This window comes from Rhagoletis pomonella, unplaced genomic scaffold, assembly GCF_013731165.1.
Source record: "Rhagoletis pomonella isolate Grant_MI unplaced genomic scaffold, Rhpom_1.0 Rhpom_scaffold_00006, whole genome shotgun sequence".
NCBI lineage: Eukaryota > Metazoa > Arthropoda > Insecta > Diptera > Tephritidae > Rhagoletis > Rhagoletis pomonella.
This window is the reverse complement of record NW_023458560.1, coordinates 33,339,439-33,355,109: the sequence shown is the minus strand read 5'-3', so window position 1 is coordinate 33,355,109 and position 15,671 is coordinate 33,339,439. Positions and strand designations below refer to the sequence as shown.

The window sequence follows — 15,671 nt, the reverse complement described above, 5'->3', positions numbered from 1 at the left end:
CACCCACAAAAGCACACACATACATACATACTTATTAGGGCGGGTCGATTTGTAGGATCCCAAAAAAATTAACAGAGGCACATCGCGAATATGATTATTTGAGTCATTTCAAGCATTTTTTCCCATTAGGTCTGAAATGAATTTCGAGCCAGCAATTTTTTCTATCTAGTTTTTTTTTTTTAAGTGGCTCACCTGTTGGAACAGCTGTATTGAAAACTAGCCAAAATGTGTATCTGGTGGTTTTTGGGGTCGAGGAATCCATTTCTGGCATTATTTTTTTCTTTTGAGGGCCGCCAGAGGGCGCTTCCGTAGTTTTTTTTCGGATTTTAACGCCTTTTTTCCCGAAAGTCGACAACATTCTTGCGAAAATCCACGAAATTTGACTTTATCATAATGCAACTCAATTTTTAAATAGTCTAAAATGTTCAGCATTGAAATTTTTTTTTATTTTTTATTTTTATTTTTATTTTTATTATGAGAAAGTCAAATTTAGTGGATTTTCGCAACAATGTTGTCGATTTTCGGAAAAAAGGCGTTCAAATCCAAAGAAAGTACGGAAGCGCCCTCTGGCGGCCCTCAAGAGAAAAAATTAATGCCATAATTAGATTCCTCGGCCCTAAAAACTCCCGATACATATTTTGGCTAGTTTTCAATAGAGCTGTTTCAACAGGTGAGCCACATTTTGAAAAAAAACTAGGTAGAAAAATCGCTGGCTCGAAATTCATTTTGCCTTTGATGCAAAAATTTTGACCCACTCTAATACTTATGCATATTTACGCACGCACAAAAACCGTCAGCCACTTTTCAAACAGCCTGCTTTCTGCTTTCCGGCGACACGCAGCATTCATTCCCGATTCAGCGAAGCATCCGCTCACGCACACACACACACACACACCCAACCGTCCCCCACACGCACTCACGCTCTCACGCACGTTCGCTTCAGGCGTAGTGCCATTAGCAATTTTTTGGGTGCGTATGTGTGGGTTGTTTTTGTACCGCCCTCCCTTTGCCCCCAAACCCCCCCCCCCCCTTAAATCATAGACCATATATGTATGTATACATATGTATGTTTGTACATAAATGTCACCCCGCCCACATCACTTACCTCTAGCACAACACCCTCTAGCGTGGGCTGTGATATATTCTTCATGTTGCTGTGATTCAATTTGGGCGCACTGTCGGCACGATTTCGTCCTAATGATTGATTTGATGTTTTGTTATCGGCTTTGCTCAACACAGAATTATTTGAGGATTTGTGATTTATATCCAGCGTTGAACGTAAAATGTCAACTTTCGAAGCGCTGCCAATGTGACTGCCGTGATGGCGTGGTACGCGTGTCGACTCAACATTATAGCTGCTGCGGCGATGTGACAAATGGTCGTGTATATCCGCCTGCGCGCAGGTGCAGTCAAGAATTGCAGAGAGATGAGGACACATTAAGCCAAAGGCAAGCAAGGTGTTGCGTAAATGGTGTGAAAACACGCAAAGGAAAAAAGGAAGAGAAAAAAATGTAATGAAATAAATTAGAAGGAAATTTGCGCAATTAAGAGGAGTGGCAGAAAAATTCGTGAAATATGAAAATGAAAGTGGAAATGGAAATGATTGCGTGCCACCTACGATAATTGAGTTTACGAGAGCGGGTGGGGCGAGGAAACCAGATTGAATTAAGCAATTTTATTATAGAAACTTTTTGACTTTTTGAGTTCCTCTTAAATTAAAAGCAATAATGAACAATTCCGGTTTCTACTAAGATACAATGGCGGGCATAAAGTTGTGACTTGACGTGGTCTGCGCTTTAAACACACTCAAATTAAATTACCATTCTCGAGCGAAGTGGCATGCAAGTTACAAAAGAAGGCATCATTTACTTACCCTATATCCACGCGGCAATGATGTCAAGCTGCCAATTTGATTGTACTTAATCATCAGGCTGAGACGCTCCAATGACATTGATGTGCCTTGCTCTTTTGTCGCCGGTTCGGTGAGTTTCTCGGTTTCACCATTCTCTACCGCCTCTGCTTCCTCTTCGCAATCATCGAGATTGTGATCGAATTTACGCAACCAAGCCAAATGTAGTAGACCATAGGCAATGCCACCCACAACGGCTAGCAGACCCATATAACGGAAGGCATCGCGTGTACCAAATTGACCGATGAGTAGACCACCGGTAAAGGAACCGCTACCGCGACCTATTGTGAATGGAAAACAAATATTGAAGCGCGATTTTTCAATTTAGTCTGAATGGAAAAGTGTATTGAATCCGTGGATGTTAACTATTTTTTCTGGTAAAAAAAATTCTTCACTCAATCCCAACTATGTGTGCCGAATGTTAGTAAAATCTCTAGGATAATACGGTCTTGGCAATAGCGACGCACCGAAAGGAACAAAGACTCTTAACTGCAAGTCTTTCATCTTGGCTTCAGAGTTTCCCTTAACACAAGATGTTATGCGGATCAAGTCAATTAAATCAAGTTTGCCATTGAGGTTTACGAATCGGTTTTTCCTGACCTTTTTGAACCTTGATTTCAAAAAAGTATATTCAATTTCCAGTCTGTTCCCATTTTGTGATGCCACGAAAAAAAATTGGCGACAGTTCGTCTGTGTGATGAAAAGTAAGCTTAAGCTTCCACTAATTTAATGGCCATGGAGATTGCAGAAGTCAAGTGCTTCGTCAGGAAGCAATATCTTCGGTGATGGGGAGAGAAGATCTCAAAACTCAGGAAATAGAAGATAATCCACAGATAACTGCGGCCTTATAGCAAACAGAAATCCTGAGAGAATTTCTGGTCTACTATAGAATCCACAACAGAATTTTTCGGAATGGGTGGTGCTCCTTTGTAGGTAGCACAGCAATACCAATTTCCTGAAAGGAGAAGACGTAGGCTAGACCAAGAGTTTGAAGGAGACACTAAAACTTCTGCTGCATATCAATCTTCCATGGAAGCGAAGGAACTACGCTGTCCACTCTATAGTTTCGCTCCGTACAAATACCCGGGTCCGGACGAAATCTTTTCCACAATGTTACAGAGGGCCCACTCATTGGCGCTTGCATGGCTGGATAGCGTGGTTTGGCAACATGTTAAAGTAGTGTTCATTTACAATGTAGGCAAACGAATAAATGCTCTTTCTAAGGACTTTGGGCCACACAGTTCCTCGTCATTTATTCTAAAAGCTTTCGTTCAAAGCTGGGATGGTCTTTGCGCAGGATGCTTAACTTAAAAGGGTTCACCACATAAACGTCCAATTATTACATACAGTTCATTGGGTTGGTGGTAAGCCGTAGAGACGAACTATGTACATAGAAGTATGCACACCTTGTTAGGCAGGGTACAAAGATCAGCCTTTATCGCCAATAGGGGGCTTTAGGTCATGTCCAGCTAAAGCCTTGAATATCATCAGTCATTTGTCTCCGATGTATATCTCTATCCGGAGAGTGCTTCAAGGAATTAGCTGAAGGTAAGGGAAGAGCGGCTTGGGAAACAATATATGTACGGGCACGGACGTACCCTTTACTCTTTCAATAACCCATGTATTCACGAAAAACTGACTACATCTAGATTCATGCAACTCGAACTGGAATAAGCATATCTATTTTATTAGATAGCCAGGCGGCCATTAAGGCAATTGATTCCGTAAGTATCACCTCTATCGTAATAAGAAATTCTAAATAATACGCTACGGCTATTATGCTGGATTTGGCATGTCGTATTTTACTGAGCACCAGGTAAAAATATCTTTCGACTGGGATTTCATGGGTGGACAAGGAAAGCTAGGGCTGCAATGAACAAAATGAAAGGACTGATAGCAGAAGGACCCATGTGAAGTGGCAATCATTGGCCAGATATTTAACTAAGTAGTTCTAGTTACATGGCCCCTGCAGTCGTTATCGTGGCCCAGGTAGTCCTCCCCCCTGCTGAAGATCTCATAAACGAAAGAAAGCAAATATTTCATTTATGTTTTCAATTTAATTGAATAAAATCTTTCAAACAGGTGGCATCCCTCCTTAAAAATATGCTCGGCAGTAAATTTTCCTAAACCTCTTCAGTTTGATACCCATATAGCAATATTCGCTTTATCCTATCAATTAAATTAAATTAAAATTTGCAAAAAGGTGGCAACCTTCAACCAAAATATTTTCGGTTGTCAGCCGTTCACACAGCCATATTGCAATAGTTAACTGATGTTATCAATTTACTTAAAATGCAATTTTCAAACAGGTGGCAACTCTCAATTATTTTCTCATTCTATATTTTAAGTTAGACCTCTAGAAATACATCGGAGAAAACTGCATTCAATTCCATGCATTCCTTTTCGACTGATGCGCGTACAAACATACAGACAGACAAACGGACAAACAGACAGGCATACAGACAAAATTCTAAAAATTATTGATTTGGCTTCTGTTGTTCTAATAAAGACCCCCATATTAATTTTTCTTTAATATTTATATTGTACAGACATGCTGATGGGTCTGCATAAAAGGATTTCAATGGAAAGACGCCCCGATGCTTAGTGTTGATTTCAAAAGGCATTAGTCACTGGGTTTTAACGCCGTTCAACTACATAGTCTTGGAAGAAGCACGCCCTCACCTTAGGCTGATTATTGAAATATTCACTGGTAATTATCTTATGGGAATAGTTGTAGGCAGAATGGGCGGTCCAGCATACCAATTCCGTGGAATTTGCCGCCGAGACGAAGAGGAAATCGAAAGCGTCTAGCACTTTTCTGCCACTGATTCGGATAAGCAACTCAACATTAACTTAAGCAACGGTATCTTTAGTATCTTGAGACTACGGCTCAATAGCGACTTCACTTTATAATTTAAGTTGCATTGGAAAGAAAAAACCTATAAATTTCTTCATCCGATTCGAAATACATCACAGATTCCGTGATTCTGGCACTGGTTTCTTCCGGGTGTCAGCTCACACTTCCTTTTCAAAAAACACTTACCCAAACTGAAATGTGCCATGCCCAGTACGCCAATCAATGTAGCCAACAGACTCTTCGGCGCCAAGATGGAGCAATAGGTAGCAGCAGCTACCCACATCAAATGGCAGGAGAGAGCTTCCATTGCCTCGAAGGGAAAACACCACCAAGCATTTCTTAAAATAGAATATAGAATAAATTAAAAATTAGTAAATAAAATGCCAAAGCAACGCCAATCAGAATGACGCCAATCAAAATTAGAGGTACAAACTTACTCAATGAATGAATAACCCACTAGACGGCCAGCATGCGAAAAGAAGGCAATGATAATCAAATTAACATGTCCAAAGATTCGGGTAATGCGTTCAGCGCCATACAAGAACGGTATACTGCTTACCGTACCCACAGTGATGGTGATACCTGCAAAAAATCAAATCGAGCAAATCAGCAAACGAACTACCAAATGCAACGCGCAACAAGCAGCGTCCAATACAAGTACGACTACTATAAATGCAAGTTGAATTGTCACTCGAACAATGAAATTTGATTGCAACTGAATTTCCATTTGATTAGCTATCACTCAAGCAAGCCAAGTGAACAAACAAATGAAACAAACGTGTCCAATTACAAAAAAATTGTACTGAACTTACCAAGCAAATAATTTGGCGCACCCAACTCCTTCAGATATAGAAATAGGAAGCTCTCTATAAAGCCCCAGAAATTGCCCAGTATAAAGAGGAAGAAGATGAATGTAATGACATGCGGCATCTTGAGTAGATTCCACAAATCTCGAAAAACATTATCCGCCGGCAATTTATCGCCCAATGGCATCATTAACACTGACACTGTCGATATAACCAACAACAAATCGTAGGTGTAAAAAGCGGCCGAGTAGTCTGTGTAGCCAAGACCACGCGAAGAATAATCAATCATTATGCCTGTAATTGGCGAAAAAATGGCCATGCCAATGCTGGAGAAAAGCCGCTCACGCCCAAAATCGCCACCATATTTCTCAATCATAGTCAGCGCAATGGGATCCATTATGGTGACACCAGCTGACAGCATTGTGGTGGCAAGGAATCTGTTGAGGAAAAAAAAAATGAAATGCATACATCATTTTATGAAGGTAATTTGCAATCGAATAAAAATATAAATGTTAAAGGTTGAGATAGCAGGGGTCAATGTATATATGTAAACTAAATTAATATTAGTAGAGTTCACTCCTCGATGCTAAAATGCGGAAGGCAAAAAAATTAGCTTTTGTTTTGTTGCTTTGCTGTGCGTTTGTGCGAAACGACGCCATAACAATGCCATATGTATGTTGTAAAAACTTCCGATTTTCGCACTTTCGCTCAAACGCACACCGTTTCGCATCAAAGAGTGAACTCTACACCTTTTCCAACAGTATTTCAGAAAAACACAAATGTATTACAGAAAAGGCCAAATGAAATTCAGAAAAGGCTAAACGTATTTCAGAAAAACACAAATGAATTTCAGAAAAGCACAACTGTATTTTAAAAATATTTTTCTGAAATACATTTGCGTTTTTCTGAAAATCATTTGTACTTTTCTGAAATACATTTGAGCTTTTCCGATATTCATTTGCGCTTTTCTAATACATTTGTCCAGTTTACTCTTCCACTCGAACAGTTGGGCCTTGTATACGTTGCATTATATCGACTTTGTCGCCTGCTCGCTATTTTTGCTGGTAATTAAGCAGTCATGACGAATAAGGCGCTTAGAAATAACAATGGAAAAAAATCTGAAGCCAAATTTGCCTTAGTATCGGGTTTCGATACGAGTATTTGTTTTTTCCAAAATCACTTGGTATCGAACGAAAAGTATCGGGTATGTACTTGTACTCGTGTCATCATCCCTAGTTACATGAGGCGCACAATATCCAAATGAAAGCCCTCGCACACTACGCCTTCCACTCCCACTCCCACAAAAGCACTGGAAATCTGTGAATCAGTAATAGCGAGAAAAATTAATTATTTTGCTGAACTCAGGGTTTATGCGTCCCATTCTGTTCTACATCACGGCATCACAGTTTGGTACAATAAACAAAGAGTGGCATGAAGGGGGTGCATGATGATCACGGTAGCTTTACCATCAACGCCGACTAAAGCCGTATAGACCTTTAGAGCTCGTCGACGCTCGTACCTCCACTATTATTTTTAATGTCTGGTTGAACTGGATTCAGCCAGTATAGAAGATTTTGCTACAAGTTGGTTATACTATTTATAAGGTAAGATCAGCGAATAAAGCAGTCTCTAATATGGCATTACAATGGGCCGATGGTAGTTTAAATGTGCTCTATTCCTTTGCTGGTTGGGGGCATCCAAGATAACCTAACGTCACCTACTTAGTTGCATCGCATGGGTTTGTTGACTAACGATTTTACAGCAACTGTAGATATAGAGTAGGTGAGTAGTATTTAGTAGTAGAAGCGACAGTTTGGGTCAGGTATAAAACAATATTAATACCAAGCCCGGCAACTGGTGGCGGAGGCAGCGGCTCTTGCATTGGCTTAGACCACGGATACAAGTGGCTTCAGCTCCTCAATCTCGAGTGATGGAGCTATGTATGGACTATCATTAAGTAGATGGGCTCGAGCCGCCCGTGAGATTGCTGAGAAATCAGCTTTCATGCTTTAAAGACCTTAACCTGTATTAAGACACGTCCTCAATTCTACGTCTTGACTTAAGGAAAACCAGGAAAAATACCTTTTTGAAGTGAAACTTCTTTAGCGGCGGTTTGTTGGTTGGGAGTAAATTGGCAAATTCAACGGAAATTGCACACGCAAATGGTGCAATGAAAATGGTGTAATGGAAATGATTGGGACTGAAACAAGTGCTTCTTGTGTGTATGCATATAGTATCAATTTTACAAAAGTTTGCTAATAAAAGGTTAAAAAATAACACTTAGAAAAAGACCAATACAAGAATGAAAGCAAAGGTGACTACGTACATAGATAAAGAAAAGGATAAAGGCAAAGGTAAAATTTAAAACAAAAACAAAGAAAACAAAGATGCGTAAAGATAAAGGCAAAAATGAAGACCAAGGTAAATTTAAACACTTTACTTATATGTATATATAAGGGGGCACCCTGAAATTGCGCATAAGGAAACTGCATACGAAATAAATAATGCATATGAAAAAAACCGAAATAATGCATATATGCACAGTTTCTGTTGAAAACCGAAATAATGCATATATGCACAGTTCCGGTTGAAAACCGAAATAATGCATATGGAAAAAAACCGAAATAGTCATACATGAAAACGAACTTCTTTCTACGTAGGCGGCCTTCGGCCGCGCTTAGGGATTATAACCCTTACTGAGTAGAAGTAAATAATTCATATTAGAAAAAAAAACTAGATTATCCATATGCACACTTTCGTTAGAAAAGCGAAATAATGCATATAACAGAAACCGAAATAATGCATGCATGCACAATTTCGGATGAAAAACGAAATAATGCATATGGCAAAAACCGAAATAAAGCATACACGTACAGTTTCGTATGAAACCGAAATAATGTCTAAATGTACAGTTTCCATATGCGCAATGTCGGTGCCCCATATAAGAGCAAAGGTGAAGGGGAATATGTAGATGAAGAAAATGATAAACATAAAAGTAAATAAAAAGAGGCGGATAAGGATATCGATAAGAGCAAAGATGAAGACAGGGGAAGAAAGATTAAAATAAAGGTAATTAAAGAGGAAAGGATATAGAGAAAGACACGGAGACTCAATCTGGGAACTATTTTGGGATTTTAGAGATTTTCGGGATTCTCGGGATTTATCAATAAAATAATCGATAATTTTATCGGTTTTTTATCGATATTTTTATCGATTTTTTATCGAAATTTTTATCTCTATTGTTATCAATTTCGCTATCGATATTTTCGGAACTTATCGATATAATGATCGATAAATTTATCGGTTTAGTTATCAATTTTTTTATCGATTTGTTATCGATTTTGTAATCGGTATTTTTAACTATTTTCTTAGTGATATTTTTTATCGATTTTGTTATCGATATTTTTATTGATTTTGTTATCGATATTTATCGATGTTTTATCGATATTTATCGATTTTATTACGGATATCTTTATCGATTTTGTTATCGATATTTATCAGTTATGATATCGATATTTATCGATGATGATATCGATATTTATGGACTTTGTTATCGATATTTATCAATTTTGTAATCGTTATTTATCGATTTTGTTATGGATATTTACAGATTTTGCTACCAATATTATTATCGATTTTGGTATCGAAATTTTTATCGAATTTTTCATGGACTTTGCTAATGATATTTTGATTTTGTTAGCGATATTTTTATTGATTTTGTTTGGATATTTTTATCGATATTTTTATCGAGTTTCTAATAGATTTTGCTACCAATGTTATTATCGATTTATTCGAGTTATCGATATTTCATTGGATGTTACTACCGATTTTGTTATCGATAGAGTATAAGGATAAAAATGAAGATAAAGGAAAACAGAATAACATAAATGTAATTAGAACGAACAGGGGTAGAGGTAGGGGTAGATGTAGGGATCTATATAGAAAAAAGACAAAAAATATAACCTTAAGCAAAAGCAGACGTATGTATGTATGTACATATGTATGTATGTATATTGGTTATGAGACAAAGTAGATATGTATGTAACGTAAGTTTCACTTCTCCAATGTGGCCCAGGCGCACTTACTTTTTTTAAAATCTGCTCCGCCTTCGAAATGATTAAATATTAGGCGGTTGGGTGAGATTTTTTGTGAACTGTGGTCTTTAATCTGCTCTGGTTTATTCGTACGACGGTGTCTAGTGAATAGGAAAGAAATTGAACGAAAATGGAAGACGCCAGCTATTCTATTCCATTTTGATGAAAAAGTGTCTTCCCCCCATATAAAATACTTGGAAGATTTTATAGGCTTTGAGGCATTTCTAAATATTTTTTTTTTTACAAAAAAAGGTACAGGTATTCTTTTTTCGATTTAGAAATTCTAGGCGGTGAGAGCTTAACATTTAGATTTTTAATTTTTTCCACCCAAATGTACATAAAGGGTGATTTTTTAAGAGCTTGATAACTTTTTTTTTAAAAAAAACGCATAAAATTTGCAAAATCTCATCGGTTCTTTATTTGAAACGTTAGATTGGTCCATGACATTTACTTTTTGAAGATAATTTCATTTAAATGTTGACCGCGGCTGCGTCTTAGGTGGTCCATTCGGAAAGTCCAATTTTGGGCAACTTTTTCGAGCATTTCGGCCGGAATAGCCCGAATTTCTTCGGAAATGTTGTCTTCCAAAGCTGGAATAGTTGCTGGCTTATTTCTGTAGACTTTAGACTTGACGTAGCCCCACAAAAAATAGTCTAAAGGCGTCAAATCGCATGATCTTGGTGGCCAACTTACCGGTCCATTTCTTGAGATGAATTGTTCTCCGAAGTTTTCCCTCAAAATGGCCATAGAATCGCGAGCTGTGTGGCATGTAGCGCCATCTTGTTGAAACCACATGTCAACCAAGTTCAGTTCTTCCATTTTTGGCAACAAAAAGTTTGTTAGCATCGAACGATAGCGATCGCCATTCACCGTAACGTTGCGTCCAACAGCATCTTTGAAAAAATACGGTCCAATGATTCCACCAGCGTACAAACCACACCAAACAGTGCATTTTTCGGGATGCATGGGCAGTTCTTGAACGGCTTCTGGTTGCTCTTCACTCCAAATGCGGCAATTTTGCTTATTTACGAAGCCATTCAACCAGAAATGAGCCTCATCGCTGAACAAAATTTGTCGATAAAAACACATTTCGAACCGAACACTGATTTTGGTAATAAAATTCAATGATTTGCAAGCGTTGCTCGTTAGTAAGTCTATTCATGATGAAATTTCAAAGCATACTGAGCATCTTTCTCTTTGACACCATGTCTGAAATCCCACGTGATCTGTCAAATACTAATGCATGAAAATCCTAACCTCAAAAAAATCACCCGTTACATACATACATATGTACTTAAATTTTTCTTTTGTGTATATTTTAATTTAGCCTTTTGTTTTCTAACGCATTCATTCTAATCTTGCCTTCTTTTTAAGTGCCAATCAGTATTACGTAAGTGAGATAGCTTTTAACCAACTTCACTTTCATCAATACGTACATACTCACACATCCACTCATCCCCAACTACATGCCTACACACTTACCTCAACAAGAAGTAAATCCAGAAAACTCTATCATCTGATTCTTTGTAATCCGGTGGACAAATCTCCGGTGCATTCATTGTAAATATACAACGCTGTACCATGCAGTTGACAGTCTCATTTGTGAGTTGTGACATATTGGAGCGGCGCACCAAACCGCCGCAACGTAGATCCAATTCATCCAAATCGGTGACATTGATTTGCATCTCCCACAGACGTTTCTCACCGAAGCGTTGCTTGAAATCGGTCACTGTCTCATTGTCATCCGGTTCGATTTCCATGCCCAATTGCTCAATGGGGTCAGCCAAATCTGGATGCATTTGAAGCATAAAATAGGCAGCATCACTGCCATCGGAATGTACCCAACTCTTGGGGTTGTAGTAGACGCTATCGTTACCCGGTTCGCCTGCTGCTTCCACTGATTGTTTGTGGGCAAAGCATCATACATACATTGTGTGGGGGAGGGGTAAAGAAAATATAAAAGAAAATGTAGAGGCACAAATAAACACAATTACATAATTTTATGTACATACGTATGAATGTATGTCTAATAAAAGAGAAAATTCGCAATACAGAGGATTGTTAAAAAAGCGCACACTATACAAGGGGGCACGTAATCTAATGGCGTATGTGCTTGACATGTGTACGCTCTAGTTGCACACATTCATTCAGTCATGTGCAGAAATATAGATAATTTTACACAATTGACATGCAGATACATAAATATACATTTAAAGTCAGTCAATAAAGTTTAGGTACAGCGAATTTTTTACAATACCGGCAACTATTTTTAAAGTATTTTATTTTTCGCTAATATTTTTATAAAAATATGGTTAAATCTACAACAAAAAACCCAAAATAAGAGTTCCAAACCTTAGGCAAAAGTAAAGAAAACTCTGCAAATTTTCATCCAAATCTTGCACTTTGTATTTACACTGTTTAGAAAAAAGTTGAGTATGCATTTTTTTAGCCCATTCAATTTTATTATAATAAAGTGCAAGTTTGAGGTAGCTAGGACTTACCATTGATTTCTAGTATTTTTTTTTGTTGAAGTTCTCGCTCATTTTCTCCATATAAAATAATGTTTGATAATTTTTTTATATGGAAAAAACGTGCGACACCTGCAACAAAAAAATTTGCCGAATATGATAAGTCCTAGCTTCCTAATACTTGTACTTCATTGTACTAAAATTGAATAGGCTAATAAACTGCACACTCAACTCTTTTCTAGACAGCGTAAACCAAAAGTGAAATATTTGTATGAAATTTTGCAGAATTTTCTTTAATTTTGCACAAGGTATGGAGCTCTGATTTTTAGGGTTTTCGTTGTAGATTAACCATATTTTTATCGAAAATGTGCGATAAATAAAATATTTAAAAAATAGTTGCCCATGTTGTAAGAAATTCGCCTAAACTTATTTGACTGACTGTATGTATAGTGTACATACATCCATATGTATATCCTATGCCATGTGTTGGGCCGACCTTCGCCTTCGATTTTTTTATTAGATTCTTTTGACGCTGTGGTCGAATGGAGCAGACCTTCAAACACACACAAGCCACTCTTACCGGCAGTTAAGACTTAAAATAAGTTTTTACGCAGCAGAACCACATTCTGAGCTTTGCTTTTGCCTGCCCGCTGAGCGATCACTTTTAGACAGAACTCTTTCACAAACCAGCCATCGAACTCGGAACTAATCGTTTGGTTTTCTTGCACAAACAACTCAGATGTGACACGCATCATTCGCACATACATACATATATGGATTTACATTAAGGTGGTCTAAAAAAAGTTTACAACGTTAAGCTCTCACCCCTTTTCTTTTTTTATAAATGCAAAAAACGAATGCACATATTTTTCTGTTAAAAAAAAATGTTATATGTAGAACTGTCTCAAAGCCCATGAAGTTTCCATGTATTTTATATGAGGACAAACACTTTTTCGTAGGAATAGAATTCTTGAAAATCAATATTTTTCTATACCATTTCTATGGAAAAGTGTTTTTTCCCATATAAAATACATAAAAAACTTCATAGGCTTTGAGAGAGTTCTAAATATAAAATTTTTTTAACAGAAATATATTCGTTTTTTCCATTTAGAAAAATTCTAGGAGGTGAGAGCTTAACATTTATACTTTTCTTCTCCGCTTGTATTTTGTACCGCCCTAACGTACATACATACACATCCATACAAAAACCAGCATAGAAACATATATTTAATCTCAGCAAACATTTGGAGTCATAAAAGAGTTTTTACGGAGTCCTATTTCGGAGTCTTTACGCTCATTATGAGCTCATTTAAGAATCCGATGTGAGGGTGTTTCCCTTCCTCCAAAGGTCGACTTATATGAGCTTAAATTCATCCATCAAATGAGCCTCAATTTAAGTCATAATGGACTCTTATTGGGCTCATATGCGGTTGATTTTGGTCTCTTTTAACACAATTTTTTGCCCTCATATATGAAACATTTCAGACTCTTTTTAAGGCTCTTATCGGCCTCATATATGACAACATTAGGGCTCTTATTTTAGGCTGTTCTTTGAGTCTAATTGAACGCACTATATTTGCAAAGGCATTCACCTAGGTCTCCTTTCGGACTCATATGTTCTGAGCGCTCAGAATATGTTTGCGGGTATACTTCTATATTGGCAGTAACCTATCTGCGCAATGTGTTTGATTCAGCAATCAAAGGCAGATAGTTTTGAGTCAAATGTACGTTTTGCGCATGCGCAGGTTTTTCATGTATTAGTTTACGCATGATAAAAACATAACAACCCAGCAAACATTTGGAGTCATAAATGAGTCTTTAAGGAGTCCCATTTCGGAGCCTTTGTGCTCATTATTAGCTCATTTAAGAGTCCGAAATGAGGGTGTTTCCCTTCCTGCGAAGGTCGTCCTATATGAGCTTAAGTTCATACATCAAATGAGCCTCAATATGAGTCATATTGGACTCTTATTGGCCTCATATACGGCTCATTTTGGACTCTTTTTGAAGCTCTTAAATGACTCTTATTGGCCTCATAAATGCCTACTTTCGGAGCTCCTTGTATGCTGTTCTGTTGCTCTTATTGGCTTTATTCTTCAACTCTCTTAATGAACTTACTTTAGAGCCACGTTAGCAAGGAATTCATTTCAAATACTGTTGCATATTTATATACAAACCTCTGCGCATACATATATACATATGTTCATATATTGCAGCATTCATGTAATAGCAGTTGCTGCAGCTAAATTTTGTTTATTTTCCTTCCTAATTATTTTTCATATCTGTATAAACAAGTTTAGATATAAATTTCTAGTCGTTATTGTTTTTATACTGACACAAAGTGCTGGCTCATAACTTGGATCATATATGACTCCTAAAAGATTCATATAAGAGTAAAAAAATGTATGTTTTTGAAACTCATATTTCTTACTTACCTAGGACTCCTTTCCGACTCATATATTCTGAGCGCTCAGAATATGTTTGCGGGGAAGGTAAAACCATTGAGAGGTAGTCTGACGTTTGCCAACAATATAATTTTAAAATCAAAACTCAAACTCACACACACATTCTCATTTTCAATCTCAAACAACAACAATTGTGAACAATTTAATTTTTTTATTTTCAATTTTATATGATTTTTAAATGTTGGCAAACGTCAGAACAAAATCATGGCCGACGAATTGAGAGAATGAATTTACCTTGTAATGTTTTTATCATGAGTATACGTATGTAAGTATATGTGACAAATACATTTAGGCGAGTTTGATGTATCCTCAGTAGCGTTTGAAAATAAATTTGAAGAGGATTATCTTACTCTGAGAGGTTTAAGCCCCTTTGTTGACGATGTTTACTTATACAAACTGACACGTTATGATGAAGTATTAAAATTTTATTTTAAAGCTACCAGGAAATTAAAAAAACCATTTTGAAAATGCTTGAAATGGTTACCACTTGATTATTTTGGAATGTTTAGTTAAAACATATATTTCCATTTTTCACTGAGTACAAATTTACTGACTAACCAGGTAAAAACGAATTAAAAACCAGAGTGACTTACACTCAAAATTGTAGTGATCTTTATAAAATATTTGCAATGTTTTTCTTTTGATTTTTTTCGCTATTTTTTTTATAAAAGTAGGCTCATTATCTAACAAAAATTATATAAATCAAAATTCTAAACTTTGTGCAAAAAGTAAAAAATCAACAAAGGTTCATTAGAATTGCAAACTTTTTAGCTAAAATTTCTAGAAATTATTTCATTTATCCGCTCTTTTTGACTTTAAAATATATATTTATGTAATACTCCTATATTGGCAGCAAGCTAACTGCTCAATGTGTAAGCATTCCGAAATCAAAACGAGATGCTTAAAAATCATCTTTGCGATATTTCTACCATTTAATTTATTCATCCATTCATTTTATTTAACCCTGCTTATAAACTGTATGTTTTTAGCAGGCTTTCTAATTGTTACATTTGAGTTTACATGTTTGAGAGTTACATAATTATTCGCAAATGTATTAAAAGTGGAAGTATTTTAC

General features: G+C 36.8%; 1 protein-coding gene across 2 annotated transcripts in view; it reads right to left on the bottom strand.

The window, feature by feature from the left end:
• LOC118740596 overlaps nt 1-15,671 on the bottom strand; it is a gene marked incomplete at its 5' end in the record, with an annotated part of 54,404 nt that overhangs the window by 33,979 nt on the left and 4,754 nt on the right. For both annotated transcript variants that reach the window (XM_036472196.1, XM_036472197.1), the window contains 6 exon segments: nt 1,106-1,393; nt 1,874-2,190; nt 4,953-5,104; nt 5,204-5,348; nt 5,579-6,009; nt 11,149-11,563. In XM_036472196.1, coding sequence (XP_036328089.1) covers nt 1,106-1,393; nt 1,874-2,190; nt 4,953-5,104; nt 5,204-5,348; nt 5,579-6,009; nt 11,149-11,563 — 1,748 coding nt within the window.